At 42.6% G+C, this 18,193-nt stretch overlaps 1 protein-coding gene across 1 annotated transcript in view; it reads left to right on the plus strand.

The window, feature by feature from the left end:
• The first annotated feature begins 1,482 nt into the window (after positions 1-1,482).
• The window catches only part of LOC8031705 (peroxisome biogenesis factor 1), a 76,016-nt gene continuing 59,305 nt past the window's right edge, over positions 1,483-18,193 (plus strand). The window contains exons 1-8 of the mRNA XM_040205722.2: positions 1,483-1,879; positions 2,538-2,696; positions 3,459-3,545; positions 3,629-3,743; positions 4,233-5,017; positions 5,578-5,701; positions 6,485-6,731; positions 11,311-11,540. Of these exons, the coding sequence (XP_040061656.1) occupies positions 1,781-1,879; positions 2,538-2,696; positions 3,459-3,545; positions 3,629-3,743; positions 4,233-5,017; positions 5,578-5,701; positions 6,485-6,731; positions 11,311-11,540 (1,846 nt within the window). The 5' untranslated portion in view covers positions 1,483-1,780. The remainder of the gene's footprint in view (positions 1,880-2,537; positions 2,697-3,458; positions 3,546-3,628; positions 3,744-4,232; positions 5,018-5,577; positions 5,702-6,484; positions 6,732-11,310; positions 11,541-18,193) is intronic.

The following is an 18,193-nucleotide window of genomic DNA, read 5'->3' on the forward strand; positions in this document are numbered from 1 at the left end:
GAATGCCTTGGTAATATATGTCGTTCTCAGAACGTAATGCCCCTCAGAAAACATTCCCCAAATGTAGCGATAAGCGCCTGCGCCACATTCTGACAACGTTGATAGAATGTTCTTAAATTTGCAACATTCCAAGAATGTTGCCTATGTTCTTTTGAACCCCGGAGTGTTTTTCTCAGAACATTCTCGTACTACGTGGGAAAGAGTGGAATTTCTATTTTAGCAGAGCAAACGATGGAGAGGAGGCAACCTACTCTCCAGCGTTCGCTGTGCTAAAGTGGAAAGAGGTGGGAATATTTTTTTTCAGCAGCCACCAGTCGCCTTCTCTGCTGAAAGCTCGTTAGGGTGACCACCTTCCTGCTAGCGAAATGCGGGACACGAGTGGCGAGAAGGGGGGGGGGGGGGGGGGGGGTAGAGGAAATTTATTAACACGCTCACCATAAACCGGGGCTCTGTTAACACATTTAATATCCTGCGCTGTTTATACACCTGCTAATTGTATTGCAGCAATTAAGCTCAGTTAATTTTCGCACCAAGTGATATATTTTTATGACAAATGTGCTAATTATTTAATGTGTCGAAGTTGGAAACAGAAATCGACTGTAGCAGAATTCAATGCATCAAATGGAAATAAGAAACAGTAAATCTTTTTTAGGGATTTTTTCCTGTCAATACTTACTTTTATCAACATGGTCCTACACAAATTTGTAACATTATGTGTTTTTTCGACTGTTGCGAGTTGCAGGTTTTTTGCCTTGTGGGGCTGTCTTCACTAAAACAAAAATCCACAGCAACCCTTTCGCATTGACACGCGGGACACGAGCCCTCAATGCGGGACAGTCCCGCGAGTCGCGGTACGGGTGGTCACCCTAAAGTTTGTTCATTCCTACCTTCTCCCACCTTAGGGAGTTCCGCGAAATCATTAACACTAAGCTCGAGAAACTTGAATTTCGGCTAACAGAGTTTGGCAGTTTGCAGCTATCGATATCCCCATGCCATAATCATTTTATTTCTGACAGTAGGGGTTCGAATTAAATTGATATACGGTGTAATTTTAAAAGCGTTGTCAATTTCCAAAACATTTTTTTTTCTGCGTCAGCATTCAATGAACGCCTTGCCTTGCAAGATAAATTTGGCAACTTGTAGGCAGAGATAAGTAGTACAATCCTTTACTTATTATTATAATCGAACTAATACAATTTGTTTTTCTGTAACTTATGAAATATCGAATGTCGGCAGCTATTAGCAGCTCTGGTTTCGGTATGGCGCCTCTCCGCGTTCTCAACTAATCCAAAAGTTCTCTCAAACTCAAATGAAATTTTAAGCTTGGTATTTTACTTGTTAATATTTATTATAAAATTGTCGCTTGAAATATTTTTTTGTATGTATTCTTAAGTTGCAATAATTTAGCCATTCATCCACCTCCGCGCATAGCCGACGTAGTTGCCAGGTGGCGACGAGGCGCAAACCTTTGTTTACGTCAGACATGTGGACTTCCTTGAATCGATAAGACGCTCTGATTGACGACGAACTGTCACAAATAAGGTCTTTGATTGACAAAATTGTATACGGTAATTAAGCGAACCTTGAAAGGTTGTTTTAAATCATGTATGGTGTCCGCATAACAAAGTATTGATACCGTTTTCGTCTGCAGTTGACTTTCTGCTCGCTTTTTCCCTTAAAATAACGACCGAAAACGCTAGCGACAAAACGCGACGGTGAATGTCGATCAGAGTACCGGAACATAGTATTTGACCGCAGCACCTTCTTAACCAGACCCGTCATGAGTTCCATGGAAGTGGCAGTTCTAAAGTTTACCCAAAAACAGACGTGCTTCATCGCTATACCTCGAGCATGGGCAGACAGACCAAACTCTTTGCACGTAAGTCAGCTGCCTTTTTCTGAAATGTCACCCAGTAACAGAAAACATGTTTCCTAACTTTGGTGCTTGTTTGTCTGCTGTATGACTTAGGAAGCGGCGTTTTGTACTACACAACACACGTATTAACCGTTTGTCGAAAAGTGCTATCCACACCAAAGTCTAATATTCGCGGTGCATTCGTCGCTCAAAACATTTCGGGACAATCATTGAATTAGAAATGAAAGCAAACGAATAAAAAAGACCCATGACCATAAAAATATTTTTATTTAATGTTCATTTACAGATTTACATAACACATATCCTCACGCAAAAGTACCCCCCCCCCCCCCCCCCCTCAAACAAGAAAACAACAAATAAGTGTTCTGTGTTTTTAAATCTACGCTTGTGTCGTTTGTGACATTCTTCCTGATTAACCCCTAGAGTCATTGACAGATTAAGAAATGCAGAGCGTGGTTTACTCTGTTGACATTGCTTGCTTCGTGACTGATTCTTTAAAGTTCTTATCGGCGAGTGCCGCAATCTGATTGGGTGCAAAGCGATAATGAGATGCACAAAACTTACCACGCCCTGCTTTTCTTAAGCTCTCAGTTACTGCAGATGCTTGAATGTCTCTAAGACCTTTTTTATTCTCCTTTTTCTTCTTTTTTTTGTGTTTCAGGACGGTCTAGTTGTTTATGAAGTCAGCTCGCTTTCGGAGAGGAAAGTGTACCTCTCGTGGAATGGCGACGTCACCCTGCCGACTCCGTGGAACTCTGATGTCTGCATTGAAATTAACGGTGCCTTGGCACAAAGCTTTGGTTTCACAGATGGACAGGAGGTGAGTAGGTGCAGGAATTCCCTTTTTTATTTGCAGTCGTTGCTTCTTGGTAACTCTCTAATAAAAAAAGGAAGCGTAAGGTATGAAAGCCCGTTGCACACAAGCACGACGAGGAAAGTCTGCACTGCGACAGCAAAGAAAAGCTTAAAATGATTGCAGTATAGTCGGTAACAGGCTAAGAATTCAGTAGATGCTTCGCCTCCAGTGTGAGCATTTTGCTTTCGGTGACGCTTCGTTGCATGCACAGTTAAAGCCATGCGGAAGTTAATGAGCACATGCTGAATTAACACCCTGTCATCGACTTTATATGCGATCCGTCTATATCAAACCCTTCGTGTTCATTGGACTCAAAAGTCGCCAGAAGAGCGTAGAAGCAGGGAAATTGCTGGAGAGCTGATGCTGGTTAACAAAACGAAAAACCTTACGTTGCTAAGAAAGCGACTGAATCCACTTTAATGGCTGCACAATAGTGTTTCACTTAAGCTTTCATTATTTCTTACCCGTGGCAATGGAATAATTGACAGATAAATTCATAAAAAGGATAATACATAAATTGTTAAGAAATAAAGGAAGCAATTGTAAAAGGTAAAACAAGGACTAGAAGAATTAGCGTGAAAAGCAGGCAATGCATGTATGTTGCTGATAATTGTAAGATCTAATTGAACAAAAAGACATCAACATTGTGACGACTGTGCACTCTTCTAAAGACATTGTACTGCTCCAGTTTTTTGTCACAAAACTGAATGCAGTAACTTTCTATAGGTGATTGTACAGAAAAGAAACGGAGGATTGCACCAAGGCCGGCAAATTGTGATCAAGCCAGTGTCTGCCGATGACTGGGAAACGCTCGTAAGCAGTTTCTTTCTTTTTGAATTGAATAGACAGTTCTTAACATTCTCTGTTGCGCTTCCAAATATTTTTACTTATTCCAGAATGATAATGCTGCCTTCGTTGAAAGAAATTTAATGAACCAAATCCGACTGGTGTGGTGTGGCATGGCATTTCCTATCTGGATACCTCCCAGCTCCTGCATTTCCGTCACTGTTGGTAAGTGGAACACATGCATTTTTTATTTATACAACAGGGTTACGTTTGTATACAGTATTGTGCAAGCTTCTAGCTGGGACACTTCGATAGTTACATGAACTCGGTATAACTCGTGACATCAAACCTTTCCCAGTCACTCTCGCCTAAAACAAGCGTAGTAGTTCTGCAGGCTAGGTACTTCAATGAAAGGTAGCTTTCATGCTGGGTTGCTTCGAAAAAACGGAATGCATGAATCAAATTAGAATTTGCATTCTGGCAGTGTGATTCTAGAAGTGCATCAGCAACATCCTTAGAGTGTTACATCTGGTAAAACAATTTTTTTCTGACTTTTTCTTCATAGAGACCATTGATAACAACTTTATCAGAAACTTAAAATACATTTTGTGCCCCTGACAAGTGATGCCATCTTCTATTATAGTCGTGACTCTGTTGTCACATATCTGCTCCACCTCTTCAGTGGCTTAGATCCTTTCTTTCATTTTTTTCTAGCCAGTGTTTCACCAAACTTCCAGCCTGTCCTCCTCGTGAACAATACCGAGGTCGTGGTGGTGCCAAACTTGGATCCCCACGATGGAGGTGCAGTGCCCCCTCCTTTTCTGAGCCCTTCGTTCGAAGAGGAGCAGCCCTCGAACGTGCTCAGTGCCTTGAAGTCTCTCGTCTCATCCGTGTCTGCCAGCATGACTCGAACGGTGCTGCCATCATCTTCTCCTGCAAGCCAGTTGTCGTCTCCAGTAGCAGAGGGCCCTCCTCGGCACGAGAACTCTCTCATTTGGTTCAAAGATGCGCTCCTCGTCGCGCGAGTGGTTCCTCATTCCTACTTTCAAGACCTGACGGTCGTGAACAGACGCCCTTATGTGCGAACCCTTTTCAACCATCCGACGACTGTTTTCGTGTCCAGGACGTTGTTACCCCATCAACTCCCCGGCGAAGCTGAAGACTCCATCGTGACGTTTCTGGCCAGCGTAACGAAGGTCGCGTCGCCGCTTGAGAAGTTTGCAAAGATGACCGCAGACGCAAAGAGCAAGCAGGGCGCTTCTCTCGACAAGAGTGTGAAGGCGAAAGTTGTTGACTGTGAACATTGCGTTGTGAGAGTTTTTGTGGTACCGCTGTCGTGGATGGACTTTGAATTCCTTCACTGCACCGGCTTGGTGCTGATCTCGGACGTGCTACGACGCCAGTTGGGGCTGGATTACGCTAGCAGGGTGAAGCTCCAGTCGGTGTCGGAGCAACCCGGCATATTTGAATCTGTCGTGCTTCATCAAGTGGGAGACACTGTGAGTGGCGCAGTATGCATTCTTTCTTGTGTGCCCTGCTTATTTGGAAATCTCATGAATGCCAAGGGGATGGACGATTTGGTCTATCTGAGCCGATGGTTTATTTCTTTCAGAACCGGACCAAAGGCCACCTTCTCTTTTTATGTATTAAACGTGTGAAGACCTGATAGATGACCTTCTCTTGAGATTCGAAATTTACTCAAACTTCATAATTTTAGGGACTTAAAATATGTCTGATGTGCTTGAATAATGAGAAATTGGGGACAGAAAAATTAAACAAGTTTCATAGTCTACTTACTCATGTAGGCTTGCAGTTCTAACCTGGAAAAGAAATGCAGCAAACACTGCTTCCTATGAATCTAGGCATTGATGCTTCTAAATCTGCTTCCCTAAAGCGTGATTTTTTATGTTTTTATTCAAGCAGACTCTCATTTTATGACACTTAGAGTCCAAAGTCTTTACAGGTGCATTTATAAGCTGCTGTTTAAAAAACTGAAAGAACTAAAGTACCTATAAAATTTTTTATTCATTGTGCTGGGTTTGTTTCTTTGTCCTTACAGGACACCCGACTGCCACATCAGGTTGTGACAACATCTTTTCTTAATAGGTGTCGAGAAATGTCCAGTTCTGAGTACCCCCTGGTACTCTCATCGGGAGGACTGGTACGGCTGAATACTGGAAATGGTAAGCGCCTTCACATACCTAATTTTAGGCACCTCAATTCTGCAGCCAATATAAGCTATGTAGCCCACTTGTTCAAAGGTTTTACAAAATGTTAACACTGTAACCATAGCTTATTTTTAATGGAGCTTTTATAAGTGGACTACTTTTGGACTCTGTGCAGTTTACAAGAGAAATATTTGAGAGCATGTTAACAATTATCAAACCATTGCCATAATTTCGGTTAGACTAGCTGTAATGAAATATGAGCTACTGTTCTCTAGTTTTACATCAAAGTCCTGAATTATCGTGAGGAAAGAAGTAAGCAAATGAGGAACTTCACTGAATATAGCTCTGTATTCAAGAATTTCTTTGCAGCATTACAACCTCCTAATCTGTACATAAACTTACCTGATATACATAATCCCAAATTTTTGTTTCTAATCATTATGTGACTTCTACACCAACCCGTGTCGTTTATTTAGTGAGAAAGTGTCTCGAGGGATATGTCCCATTAAAGTGAGCTAGAACTTTAACATACTGTAAACGTCTTCATTTTTTGCAGGCTCAATATTTCACAAAATTAGCGAAGAGCAAGTTTCGGAAAAAGATTGCTGCTCAAAATTTTCGTGATTGGGAGTGGTACGCTGTGTGTTAGTTGCCATAGGGTAATATATTTGCGTGATCTTTTTTTTTGAAATATTTTTTAAGTCGCTAAATTTGCGAAAGAAAGGTCCTTGCAAAAATTTTGTCATTTACAGTAAATGTTTTTTTCGGGAGCACCGATTGAGATCACTTACATTGCAGATCCAGATCAGTGGACCAATCACCTCGTAAGGCTCTGTCGTCACAAAAAGGAAACCGAGGGAGATCCCCAGAGCCCTCGGAGGGAGAGTCCAGTCGTCGAGTGCACTTTCTTTGGCGAAAGTCTGCACGTTCAAGTGGGCGACCCGGTGAAACCGCAGCTTTCTAAGGTCTGCACTATGACCTTGCCTGTCCAGCTGCTGAGTGAAGTTAATCCCGAGCCTCTCGGCATGAAGCTCGAGCAACTCGGGTGAGTCTCCGTTTCTGATCCCATTGCTGTCTTTGAGTTACACCAAGGCACTGGGTGTCGTAACCACACTCTGTTCCACCTTACGACCTATTGTGGCAAATGCTACGAGTCCACCCGGCCTGTGAGGCAGCGTGTGACTACACCTTCCACACATCACGTGACACTTGCACGTCATTAGATGAGCTCTGATGGCTCATAGCATCTGCTGCAGTTGGTTGTAAGGTGAAACAAAGTACTATAAAGCTCTGCATTTAAAAAAAAATATACCATATATTTTGTCTGCATTGACCTGAAGTTTAAAATCTTTTTTTTTGTGTGTGTGTGTGTGTTCCAGCTTTTAAGTTAGTAGAGCACTCTTAGAGTTGCTTGGCTATACACCTTTCCAAAAAACGCTCCTAGGCCGCCGCCATGTTGCTGATGCTGATGCGGCTGGCGCGACTCTCGGGCCCTCTATTAGCTAGACATTTTTTGCCACTCTCTGGGACTGTGAATACCCGCTCAGCGCGGTTCTCTACCTACGTTTTTGCGGTTTTGCATTCGACGTTTTCTCGCCTCTTTTGAAAGTTTCCATTTAACTTTTTTATGTGTGCTGCGTACCCCTTTTGTGTTATCTTCCATTGTGAAAAATAAGGCGTGCCTGTCATTCAAGCTTTTCTGCTCGAAATTCACGGGAAACGAAGGAGGTGAAGGACGTCGAACGACCCTCGACGCGATTTTGAGAACATTGTTCTCCCCCCTCCCAGAGATAATCCGCAGAGAATCCTCAGTCATCTCCAAAAATAGTTGTTCGGGTTGGGGTGGGAAACGGGTCAGTCGCGTTCGTTGCTTTGCCTTGGTGCGGTTGTGAAAAAGAGAAGCTCTCCCCAAAACGTGCCCCAAAACGAAGTCATCTCGGATTCCGTCCGATCGTCAAGATGTGACTGTCGTCGACTGTGACTGTGTTATTTGAGATATTTCTCAAATAAATTATTTTCGGGTGACGCTGCATCGTGTATTGTTCGAATGTTAACACTTCCTCAATTGTATGTCCGTGTCCTGTCCATCGGTAAACACGTTATTTGTGAGCGTGAAAAATGCATGCCTTTCGGCCCTCTTCTGTTGCAATTTATTTTTGACAGCAAAGCGCTTTGTCGTTTCACATGCGGCGAATCCCGCAACGCCGTCAAAACTTATCGTAAGAAAAAAAAAAAAGACTAGTACTCTACATTCCAGTCGCATTCGTTCTGTCGCGCGCGTACTCAACAAAAATAGTTAAGGTTTTTTTTGTTTTTTTTTGCTTTTTGTGTTTTTTTCAAATGTGGCACAACGCTTTCTCAATGTCTCCGGGAAAATACATGTACCATGAAACACAAAATATAGCGGGAAAAGACGAGATTTTAGCTGCCAGCAGCGTTTGAAACTGCACCTACGCAGGCTGCGTCTATTGAAATCACAGTCCACTCGGTTAGGGTTAGGAGGGACGCCGGTGAGAGTCTAGCCTCAAACTCAGTGACTGGTCTCGAAAACGGTTTGCTGCCCCTGGGGTCGAGTGTTTTTTGGAAAGGTGTATAGTTTGCCATGTTCATCTCCTCAACTTAAGTTAGAAGCAGACTGATTGACATAGAAAAGAAGGTATAAAAGAAACGTGAACTTCGACTGTAAAAATTTTACTGTTTTTATGCGATACAACCAAGCTCTCCAAGTTTCTTTTTTCAATACAGAGCAAAATTGCTGAATAAAATTGATCATTTTATGCCTTCCTTCGAGCGGATGCTCATTACTCTAACAAAACCATAGAGCCATAGGAGAACAATTTTGTTATGTCAAGTGATGACCAAATCATTAAGCTAAATTACTGATTCTCCATTGCAACATGCATGCGTGAGGTCAAAGTTTAAGGAATGAAAATGAGGTTTACAAAACATTGAGCAACACTTTTTGCAGTAAAGAAATTGGGTGTTTTGTTGCAGAAGAGGAGAGTCCTTTCACAAAAAGAAAGCTTAGGTGTCACCCTTTTTCAGGTGACTCCTACGATCGTATTTGTTTGCTCTGTTCCGTAGTAGGCGTGATGTGTACACACGTGCAGAGTAAAAAAGATGATATGATTTAAAGAAAAGCTAGAGCTTTACGAAAACCATGGTGAAAAAATATTGAACATAAAGAACACCACAATAACGATGGCATCATGATAAAATACTAAATTAAAGGGACGCTGACAGGGTACTTATGCATGCCAGTGTTTTAAGGCTAAAGCCTTACTTGTACCATTGAGCGAAAAAGCGACATATATGGCCATAAAAATACTAGTAAGCAGCATGCACCACTTATTCGTATGCTCACGGACGACGCCGTCCTTGGTGACATCCTTGAGGACATCCTAGAGGTCATCCTAGACCTCTAGAACGACCTTACTTGTCACATTACACAAAAGAGTGGCGTCATTGTGTCCTAAAGATGGCCATAAAAATATGTCATCAAGCACGCACTGCTCACGCTCAAGTGTGGGAGCATGATGTCACCACCTGAACATCATGTACAAAAGGTGCACTTCCAGCTTCATCTGTGCTCGTTGTGTGCTTCGTGCAATAGACTGTGAGGCGACTGCGTCTACATCTACGGCCTCGGCATCGGCAGTAGCGTCTACCTCTACAATGGCTTCCGCAGGCAAACGTGGCTGCCCCTGCAAATACTCCACAGCCTCCCTAAGTGTCCTCCTCTAGGTTTCGTTCTCGACGTCGTCCTCGAGGTCGTCGGAGAGATTGTTCTCGATGCCGTCCTTGTTGTCATCCTCAATGTCATCCAACATTGAGGTTGTCATCCTCAATGTCATCCGACGTCCTAGAGATCGACGCCATACTTGGCGTCGATCTCTAGGACGTTGTCTTATACGTCTTAAACTTTAATACACATAAAAATATTGTTTGAAAACGTTTCTCCCGCAGACTATAATGCTCTCGCCTTCCTACACGTAAGCAGTGTTAAGTTTCCTCCTGTAATCTTTTTATTTGAACATGACCTATGAGAGCCAAACTATCCAGAACACGATTTGCGGCACGAAATTGGCGTCTTTTCCTCCCAAAAACCGCTGGTCGAGAATTGACCAGTTTCAGGTGCGCTCGCTCTCTTTTCCACGTCACGTGCCATTCAAACTGATGTGTACCAAATATATTCAAGTTCGTGGGTCATCTGAGGCACACATTCAATATTAAAAATACAAAAAAATATGAACCCCCTTTTTTTTGTTTCTAGAAAGAAGCTGCAAATATGTTGATAAAGAAAAATTGTTGCACAGATCACAGGAAGTAGATGTACACGTGATTCTCGATATGGCAACGCACCGCGGCCTGGAGGACGCAATAGCGGCGCATGACAGACCAACATTGCGGCGGACGTGGGACCGCTACTCAGGAACTGCGGTTTGTGGTACCGGCCAATCGATCTTCAAACACAGAATAGCGAGAGGAAGGGATATAAGTGCGAAACAATTGCACGACAGATGGTTCAAGCAACATCCTCGTTGGCAGTGATAGCCACATGACTTCTGGCAATGCACTCCTCCGAGCCTCTGTGCACATGTTTCTGTTTCAGTTTTGAGCAGTTGTGTTTTTTTACTTTATTAAGAATATACATGACTCTGTAGCAAAATACTTACAGAGGAGAAAGTTACCACAAGTCACGTGGCTGTACAACTTTTTTTTTTCCAATCAACATATTTGCAGTCTCTTAGAAGCCACAGAAAATGGGTATCATATCTTTTGTCTCATTTTAGTATCGAGTTTGTGCCTTCGATGACCCACGACTTTTATTATTTTTGGTGGCTGTGTCTAAGCCATAGAAAATGGTACATGACCACGGAGAAGAGAGTGAGCGCGACTGAAATGGGCCAGTTCTTGATCGGCGGTTTTCGGGTAGAAAGAAAACAAATTTTGAGCCGCAAATTGTGTTCTGGGTAGTTGAGCTCTCATATGTCACGTAAAAATAAAAACCTTGGCGAGCGTAAATACCCTGTCAGTGTTCTTTTAAAGACAGAAAGGGGTGCAGACAGAAGCTTTGCTGAAAATCCATCAGGTGAGGTAAATGAAGTTTTTTATTTTGATATGGTTGTTGGTTTGGTAGTTGGTAGGTTACTAAATCAAAGTTGAAAACAGATAGCATATATCTCATGATCGTGCGAGCAGAGAAAGAGATACTTTCCAGTGTGCAAGCTGCTGGGGCATCGTGTACCTCTCACCCGTAATGTTTTTTTAAAAGGAAACAGACTAGCACTATACTTCACCTCAGCTTAACAGAGACTAACCGCAACGGCTACAAGCCCAAGCGGGTAGCTTTGACCGTTACTCCCGCTGCACAAGTGTTCCTGCAAATAAGGCGCAATTGAACGCAAATAGCTTGTGCTTCTAGCCTTTGCGGTTACGTTAAGGTGAGAGAAAGTAAAGTGGACAATGATTTACATGCTGTTACCCTCTTAGCAAGATTCAATTATCTTCTTTTTTGTAGGCATTTATTGTAACAGCATCTTTTAACTCGATTGAGTTACATACAGTGAATGTGGATACTATGTATTAGGACAAACGAAGAGATCCGAGTCATCTTTTTTCAGCGGTGTGGGGCACCTGCACCAGCAAGCGCTGACCTTTCTGGAGCTGTTGCTTCAGGCAACGCCCCTTGCCCAGCAGCTTCGAGGCGATCAGCAGCTCTCGGGGGCTGTGCTCCTTGTAACCGGTCAGCGAGGCAGCGGCAAATCTACCCTGGCTCGAGCTCTCGCACAGCGCATGGCAGACTCCCCCGCCTTTGCCCACGTGCAGACCGTAGACTGCGCGTCGCTTAGCGGTAACTATACTTGGAGCCAGCTGCAGCTCTCTCTGTGTTCATTTGATCCATTAATTTTTATTGTTCTTCTATGGGCATATCCTTCCAATCGGACATGCGACATTATTGCACTTACTTGCACGCTATTCCTTCGTAAGTTGAACATTGTGGGCTTTTGCCTGGACAAACTAATATTGCCGCGTGCATGCCCGAGAAGAAACGCTTCTTGGTACATCTAGAAGATTTGTGTTTATTCTTACCCTGAGTATAAAAGATAAGGAGGCCTGAATGTCCTTTCATAATCAGTCTCGCCATAGCTCACGCCCAAACTTTTTAAGGGGGGACATGGGCCTGAGCTTCAAAATTTTTAAAAAAAAATTCATTTTTCAATTTTGAGGTTTTCAGTTTTAGAAACTAATTATACGCCCTTACACTAAATTTCATAACCATGCAACAAATATTTACGTTGATATAAAATATTTTCAACATATTGTGAGGCGGTAGGGTGATTTCAGATAAGATCGACCAAAGGGTGGCTGGTCGACATTTTTAAATCAACTGATGTTTTTATATGACATTGTCTAATGTCTGGTATAAACGAATCCACACTTAGTTTTGACCAGAAAAAAAATTTGGAGACAAGAAAAAATCGTAAGGCAGGGAGAGGTGGACCGTTGCAATAACGCGCACTGATGGAAGTTTGAAAGTGAATAATTAAAACAATAAAATTAGGAGAATTTTAAAACTTTTTACAAACAAACTATGGGTACAACTTGCTTGTAATATAAAGTAATAATATTTATTAAAAATTTATTTAGTTTTCTAAAAATTGCCAAACATGCCTGCTCGAACGACAAATGGCAAACTTTGGAAATCTGTATCTCATGAAATAATTTAATTATTATTACATAACTTGCAGACATTATTTTACTAATATATGGCTATTATTGAAAAAATAAATAAGGTATCTGAGTGACACAATAGTTACAATATATTTAGGCAAACATGGGAAAAAAATCAAACAAAGAAAAATTCCAATGCGAATAAAAAAAAAACACCACCTTCGATTTTTTTAAAATTTGGGTACCCTGTTATACTCTATTTCGGCATTCATTTCTATTAAAAACATGTTGCATCATTGCACTGTGAAAGAAGAAACAACTCCCCAAAGTAGGATCCTTTTTCAAAGCCTACACTTAGCAGTGTCCTATACAAGAAGTGACTCTGAGTTCCAGTTTCATGAAACTTGCACAAATCTTTTATATACATTTATTCAGATGAGGTCATTGATAAAAAGAGCGATCGGTCACACAGTAAAAGGGAGGAGAAACTATATACAGCATTTTACATAAGCGTACAAAGTGGTATCATATTAGAGACTAATGATTTGAGAAAAGATGATGCAGTGTGAAGTTGTACCTTCCGGTATATTTTACATCTAGAGTAAAATAAATAACTTTACTTCCACACACAAAAACAAAGATATAATAGTAAGATATTTAGGTTGGCTGTGTATTTACGATTACAAACAATTTCAGGTGACGGATGCCATAGTGCCTAACTGGAGCAGCTTCGATGCTCTCGGTGTATGAATGAATCGTGGCAAGCCGATATATTTTATCCTGCTCGAGGATAACATTTTGGGATTTTTTTATAGTGATCAGATAAAAATTATTAGTAACCACCAACAAAAACAGTAGGTTAAATACCCCGTGAAGAAAAATGTGATAAATAAGATGTCCCTGCATTCAAAATGAGCAGTCATTGGGAAATCAAATTCGGCACTTTACGCTAAGGTTTTCCTCGCTGTACCCATTGAATAAAGTTGCTTCCAAGCAGATCCGACTGTCCGTGCTACATATACGTCACAGGTCCCTTCTGTTGATGACTTGCTGAGCCGCCACGCGTGCCAAGACTGAATGCCAGGGAAGGCGCGCACCGTCAGCCACTCTTCTTTTTTTTTTTTTGTTCACGATACCGAACAACCTCATTTTCGTCCAGATATACAAGATGCACGCCTTTCAGTTTCTTTGATAGAATGCTCACCATTGTCCTGGCCGTCTGAATTGCGCTTACTGAACGTTCTCTCAGGTTGTTTAGCGTGGCCTGGTGCTTCACGAGTCTGCCAACTCCGTCACATGCATTTTTCCCATGTCCAGATGCAGAAAATAACCACTGGGTTTGTGGGCAATCGTCCTTTGCAAATTGGTGAAGCTGGTAGCGATTCTTGAAATGACTGGCGGCGCCGTCACTTACTTACGTCACGTACGAGTATACCGCAACGTTGTCTTCAACCCACTCCTTCACTTTTTCTAGAGCCAAGCAAGCGTGAGCGGCGTCGTGACACAGGTCCTCACTGATGATGGCAAAGCTGTTTGTAGATTTTCTTGTCGTCACTACACATGTAAATATCGAAACTTGTTTTTTTTTTCCAGTGATATGCTTGCACTTCGTCAGGAAGCACGATGGTCCAGTGTTCAGCGAAGTCAAAATAAAAGACAATGCTCCCGCGTTGCATGCACTGTTTTTCATCGTAGATTGCTTTACCTTGCGTTTGCCGGATATGGTTGTGAAGTACCCAACTTCCAACCGTCACTTGGATGACTTTTAGGAAAGTCTCAAGTTCCAAAGTTTTTTTCACAAGGTCGCCGGACTCCCATGTTGCAAGCACAATCTCTTCATCCTCCGGGATATCAAGTTCCTGGAGTGTAAGAAACTGGCCTTTTGGGCAGTGATCACAGTCTCCTTGAAGGCACAGTTCTGTTGCTGGGTCGCACAGAAATGCCGAGTTCATTTCACCAGTGTTGAATGTTGAGCCTGTAACATTCTCTAGAGCGGCAATACAAAGATCATAATTGGCGCAGCGCACACAAACGCACACTTTCTGGTGTGGAATACATTGGACCGATCTAGGGCGCAACGAATAAAATTTCGTTAGCCCAACGCCGGAATCGGGATGCTTGTCTTTGTATATACGGAAGGCCTCTCGTATTGAGCGTGTCATGAAGCACTTTGGCACAAACGTTTTCTCTCCGTTGAGCATGACAGAGATGACGTCCTTCTGGTTGGGACTTTGGCGCGAACATTGTAGCTCGTCTTTCGTGAAGTACTCTAGGGCAGCAGACAGGTTCTCAGGGCTCACCTTGCACCTCGTGTAAGGATCCGGCTCATACCACACGCCATGCTTTTCCTTGAGTTTTCGGGATTTACTGATGAGGTACATTGAGGCCTGTGGAATCATCTTTTGAACCTCATTCTTCGTCAGTGTTGACGGCAGGAGTGTAAGCAGTTGACAACGTTCCCGGAGAGAGGTGGCGGTTTCAAAGGCCTGCCGAAAGTTGTCCACCCACTCAGTGCATGTGGAGCATGTTGGTTCGGACGACCCCGATGGTGCGTCCCTGTCGTACGCAATACGTAGCCTTGAGCGTATATTCTCGACAGCAACCTGCTCCAGTTCTGTCTGCTTTCTCTTGACATAGGCAGGCCTGTCCCGACTTCTTACTACGCTTGGTTGTCTCAGCGGCGACACATCTGTAGGTAGTATGCTGCGATTTAGATCTTCAATTGCTTCTTCAGCTGGCACAAATATGTCAGGGCACTGCTCTGAGCTTTGCATCGAGATCTCGTTAGTGATGTGCATGAAGCAATGGTAGCACAGGTAGTCCGTCGCACTCACTTTGGTGGAACAGTCAGGCGGAAGAATTTGCTTCAACGAGTTTAGGTCCAACTCGCCAACACTTCGAAAATTCCGCTGCTTTGGTATAGTCTTTTTGTGTTTGCAAAAGTAATCTGCACAAAACACTCGTTCGGAGCTCCAGGACGTCTTCATAATGTATACATAAATAATAGAAATTAAACCCCAACTGATGGCATATAATTGCCAAGTGAAAGAACTACTCGGTGCACAAGTGACAAGTCCGAGGCTGAGGAGCTCACTCACTGCAAACATACATTTGAAAAGAGAGGTCACAACTGAGGCTGTCGGCAAAGCTTGATCCACGTCAAAGGAAGAAAGAGGGAAAGTCTCCAGACAAAAAATTGTGGTCAGCGGCCTTCGAAAAAGACTTTCCGGAATCGCACTGTCGTCCCTCCACGCGCTGATATGAAAGCACCCGAGCTTCTACCACGTGGTTCATGACACAGCCTGAGCCATGTCGGCGACCGGTTCGCGAGGGGTTGGCGGTGGGGTTACGTTGATGGTCACTCGGATTAGCCCCTGCTGTACTGAGCTACCGCCTGCAGTGCCTTATCGCCGGCTGGTTTCAACAACGAGAACACACACACCCTGTCTACACCAAAACGGTCTACACCGCACACGCGTCGCCGCCGCTTTTAAGCTTTTGTGAAATTGCTTTCTTTTGCCGCGGAGAACCGCCTTATCTTAACTACGCGCCTGAAATCCTTCCAGGCGGGCGTACACAATATCAAGCGTTTCGAGAAATGCCCGTGGAGTAGAACTATGGGAAAATTCGGAGCCCGCGATGTCGATATCGTCGCCGTTGTGTTAGTACGCCGTCGCGTACTGCAGTCCCCCGTTGGGGGAGGGGGGGGGTGGTCTTACTATGATAACATGGCGACAGCGTTTACACTCTATGTATTTACGCGAGGCTCGAGTATTTGGGGATAATGCTGCCGGTTGGTGTGCCCCTTTGTGCCCGATATTATCGCCCGTGACGCCAGCGAGTGAGATGGCGACAGGCATGACTGCTCAGTAAACAGGCGTCAGTGGCCATGTTTTGCTGGTTGAAGCGAACCCCCTTGTCCTTGACAGCGAGCGGGGAAATGCGAAAAAAAGATTGTATCGGCCGTTTTGCCAGAACTAGCGACGAGTGTCGTCTGCGGTTTCCGGCAACTATTTTGCCATAATCGTGAGCTTAGCGAGGAAATGATTTTTGCTAGCCACAGAACACTACAACGCAGAAAGGGAATGCTTGAACATGTTTTTGTTCTGGATATATATCAGGGATATATATGAGAGAGAGAGAGAGAGAGATGAAGGTAGAGCGGAAGAGGGAATAGCATATAGTGTCGCAGGAGAATAAAGTAAACAAAGTTCCTAGTGGCCGATGGCTGCATGATCTTTTCTCGGATCACTAGTCCGTAATGTGATACCTCTTTGTACACAGTAGTTTCTCCTTAATTTAAGTGTGTGAACGATTTCTTTAGTTATCATTGGCCTCATCTGAATAAAAATATATAAAAGATGTGTGTTGGTTTCATGAAACTGGAACTCAGAGTCAGTTCTTGTATAAAACACTGCTAAGTGTAGGCTTTGAAAAAGGACCCTAATTTGGGGAGTTGTATCTTCTTTCTCAATAAAATGATGCAACATGTTTTTAATGGAAATGAATGCCGAAATAGAGTATAACAGGTTACCTAAATTTAAAAAAAATCGAGGGTGGTGTTTTTTTTTTATTTGCATCGGAATTTTTCTTTGTTTGATTTTTTTTCCATGTTTGACTAAATATATCCCAACTATTGTATCACACGGATACCTTAGTTATTTTTTAAATATTAGCTATATATTGGTAGAATAATATCTGCAAATTATATCGTAATGATTAAATTATTTTATGAGATACAGACCTCCAAAGTTTGCCATTTGTCGTTCGAGCAGGCATGTTTGTCAATTTTTAGAAAAATAAATAAATTTTAAATAAATATGATTACTTTATATTACAAGCAAGCTATACCCATAGTTTGCGCCTAAAACGTATTAGAGTTCTCCTAATGTTATCGCTTTAGTTATTCACTCTCAAACGGGCCCCCTCCATCAGTGCGCGTTAATGCAACTGTCCACCACCTCATGCCTTACGATTTTTCCTGTCCCCAAGTATTTTTTCTAGTCAAAACTAAGTTTGGATTCGTTCATACCAGACACTAGACAATAACATATAAAAACATCAGTCGATTTGAAAATGTCGACTAGCCATCATTTGGTCGATCTTATCTGAAATCACCCAGTAACAAAGTAAAGGAGTTCAATGTTTGAATGCTTTTTTCTCAGTTCCACTTTTTGCTGCAAATTTCATACGAAGGAATCTTTTGTTCGAAGGTAAAATTATTCTGATACCACAATCAAGATGTTTCTGAACTGAAATTTACTGGGGAATCGGGCTATCTACTTTATTTTGTTTTACATTAAAGTCCTCATTGAGAAGAAACTATATTTTCAAAAATTGACATAGGACAGATATGCATCTCATATTTTGAGGTAATTACTGTTCCTGAAATATTTACATTTAAGTTATAAAAACTAGATACCCCGAAGTCCCATATCCCCCACTTTATACTCAAGCACTTAAAATGGTGCGTAATAGCTTCCTTTGCATATCATAGATTTCTTAACGAAGAGTGACACATCTTCTTATGCAGGTATGCAAAGTTGCCCTAGAGAGCTGAAAGTTTGCACAGTACACCTACATTTGAAGTTAAATCTCCCCTGCTAATTTCATTCCAATCACTTGAATAGTTCAAAAGTTCAGCCTCTAGCCAGTGTCCCCCCTTAAGTCGAATGTTTGAGATGCTGAGTGTAGCAGATAAAAAGCCCACCGCAGTCTTTCCGACTCATTCACTCTCGCGCTAGCAAGCTGTCACGCTGACGCACTGTCGCTCGCTGCTGCTTTCTCGATGTTTGTTCTTCCTTATCTTTTACACTGGGGGTAAGAATAAAC

This window comes from Ixodes scapularis, unplaced genomic scaffold (genome assembly GCF_016920785.2).
Source record: "Ixodes scapularis isolate PalLabHiFi unplaced genomic scaffold, ASM1692078v2 PGA_scaffold5__190_contigs__length_132052651, whole genome shotgun sequence".
NCBI lineage: Eukaryota > Metazoa > Arthropoda > Arachnida > Ixodida > Ixodidae > Ixodes > Ixodes scapularis.